This window comes from Mus caroli, chromosome 9, assembly GCF_900094665.2.
Source record: "Mus caroli chromosome 9, CAROLI_EIJ_v1.1, whole genome shotgun sequence".
Classification (NCBI taxonomy): Eukaryota; Metazoa; Chordata; class Mammalia; order Rodentia; family Muridae; genus Mus; species Mus caroli.
This window is the reverse complement of record NC_034578.1, coordinates 84201797-84203512: the sequence shown is the minus strand read 5'-3', so window position 1 is coordinate 84203512 and position 1716 is coordinate 84201797. Positions and strand designations below refer to the sequence as shown.

Sequence of the window (1716 nt, the reverse complement as noted above, 5' to 3'; positions counted from 1 at the left end):
GTGGATGAACCCGGTGCTTTGTGTATCATAGAATAAGTGGTAAACTCCTGAGATAGGCTCTGGCCCCTACCATGTTATCATTTTAGCAAGTTGCTTAACGTGGAAGTGGTTGAAGATGAGAAGTGAGATCTCAGGCTCCCTTGAGAAGGGAGAGTTGCNGGAAAGCCTCAACCCCAGATCCCAGATTGTACTCCTTACCCACCAGATATAAGAGGAAGGAAGACCGATCCACTTATGGTAGAAGCTATTTATGTTTGCATTAACAGTTGTTGCTTTTGTTTTAGAATATACAGGATGTAATATAGTCTTCAACCAGGTTTGTCACTTTACACAGCAATCATTAATTATGTATGGTGAAGTTGTATACTAACTTAAAACATCTCTACCAACTGTATAAAGAACAGATAGCTCTGTCTAGAGTTTTGTGTAGAGAATAGATGACCTCCTATCCTCTTACACACTGCGCAAAGCTGAACAAGNAGTCAGTGCTGCCCCCTACTGGCCTACCTTGGCTGGTAATGGAGATTGTATCCCAGAACAGAAGTTGGTTTTCTAGGAGTGGTTCTTCCTCTGAGCCCTGAGGTACTGAATGATGGGGGAGAAATGTCCCTTAAAAAAGAGATCTTGACATAAGGATGTTTTTGCAACCATTTCCTTCATCATCAGAGGGCAAACTCCTAAGTCAAGGAGAGAGCAACAAAGCACCACAGAGCCTTGGACTCACAGTAAGCAGGNTGGGCTCAGCTCCTAGAGTCCAGGTGTTAGCTTCAGGGTCCTAAGAATGTTGGCAGGCATCATGGTAGGTTTCCATTCTCTTCCTACACCCTGTCCAAAGCATTTCTCCTTGTCTGTGGCAACTCCTAACACACCACTAAGTTTAGAAGGGATAGGGCATGGCCAATTCCGTGTCATTCACTCAAATGCTTTTTACTGGTGCAAACCCCAACTGTTNCTAACTAGAGTCCACTTGTCCCCTCTCTTCCATTTAGAATGGGTTTGGAAGCCCTGGTGGAGTCATATGCATTCTGGAGGCCATCACTACGGACTCTCACCTTTGAAGATATCCCTGGAATCCCAAAGCAAGGTAATTCAGGCTCCTGGGTCATGCATGCAGCCAGTCGCTGAGAAGCGGCAGACATGTAAGAAATGCACACTTTGCTATTTATGCCCGATGCTGAGTTTATCAGCAGCAATATCCTACACCAAGATCCATTTCTTTTCTATCTGAAGGGTGACAGGTCAGGAATGATGGCTGTCCTGTGGGTTAGGGGTTAAATTTTGCATGTTCTAACTGTTTATCTCATAATTCTGACCTCCTCCTGACATCTCACTTTGATACGTTGGCCAGGTATATTGCATAATAATCTGCCCATGCCTGTTCCTCTCACTCCACTATTGCCTCTTCACAAGGTTTTCTTATTGGGTCTGTGATATGTTCAAGTACACTGGATCAGACCATTTTTGAGCCCATTTTTCACAAGCCCAGGGCTTATGTTTCCTCCTCAAGCAGTAGACTCTCAGGTCATCAGAATAGGCAGNTTTTACCAGGATCCTGCCAGTTCCCAGTGAGAATTTCACATACTTGGGTTTAGGTTATTATCATTGCTTGTTTTGGGNTTTCAGATTATTTAAAGAAGCAGGATGAAATACTGTTGTTGGAATAATGAAGGTTTTACAGCCTGTACAGCACTTTGGAATTCTCCATTCCTCTTAAGT

The 1716-nt window shown here is 43.7% G+C and overlaps 1 protein-coding gene across 1 annotated transcript in view; it reads left to right on the top strand.

Moving 5' to 3' along the window:
- The window catches only part of Tbx18 (T-box transcription factor 18), a 25383-nt gene that overhangs the window by 21649 nt on the left and 2018 nt on the right, over positions 1-1716 (top strand). The window contains exon 7 of the mRNA XM_021173213.2: positions 990-1117. Coding sequence (XP_021028872.1) covers positions 990-1117 — 128 coding nt within the window. The remainder of the gene's footprint in view (positions 1-989; positions 1118-1716) is intronic.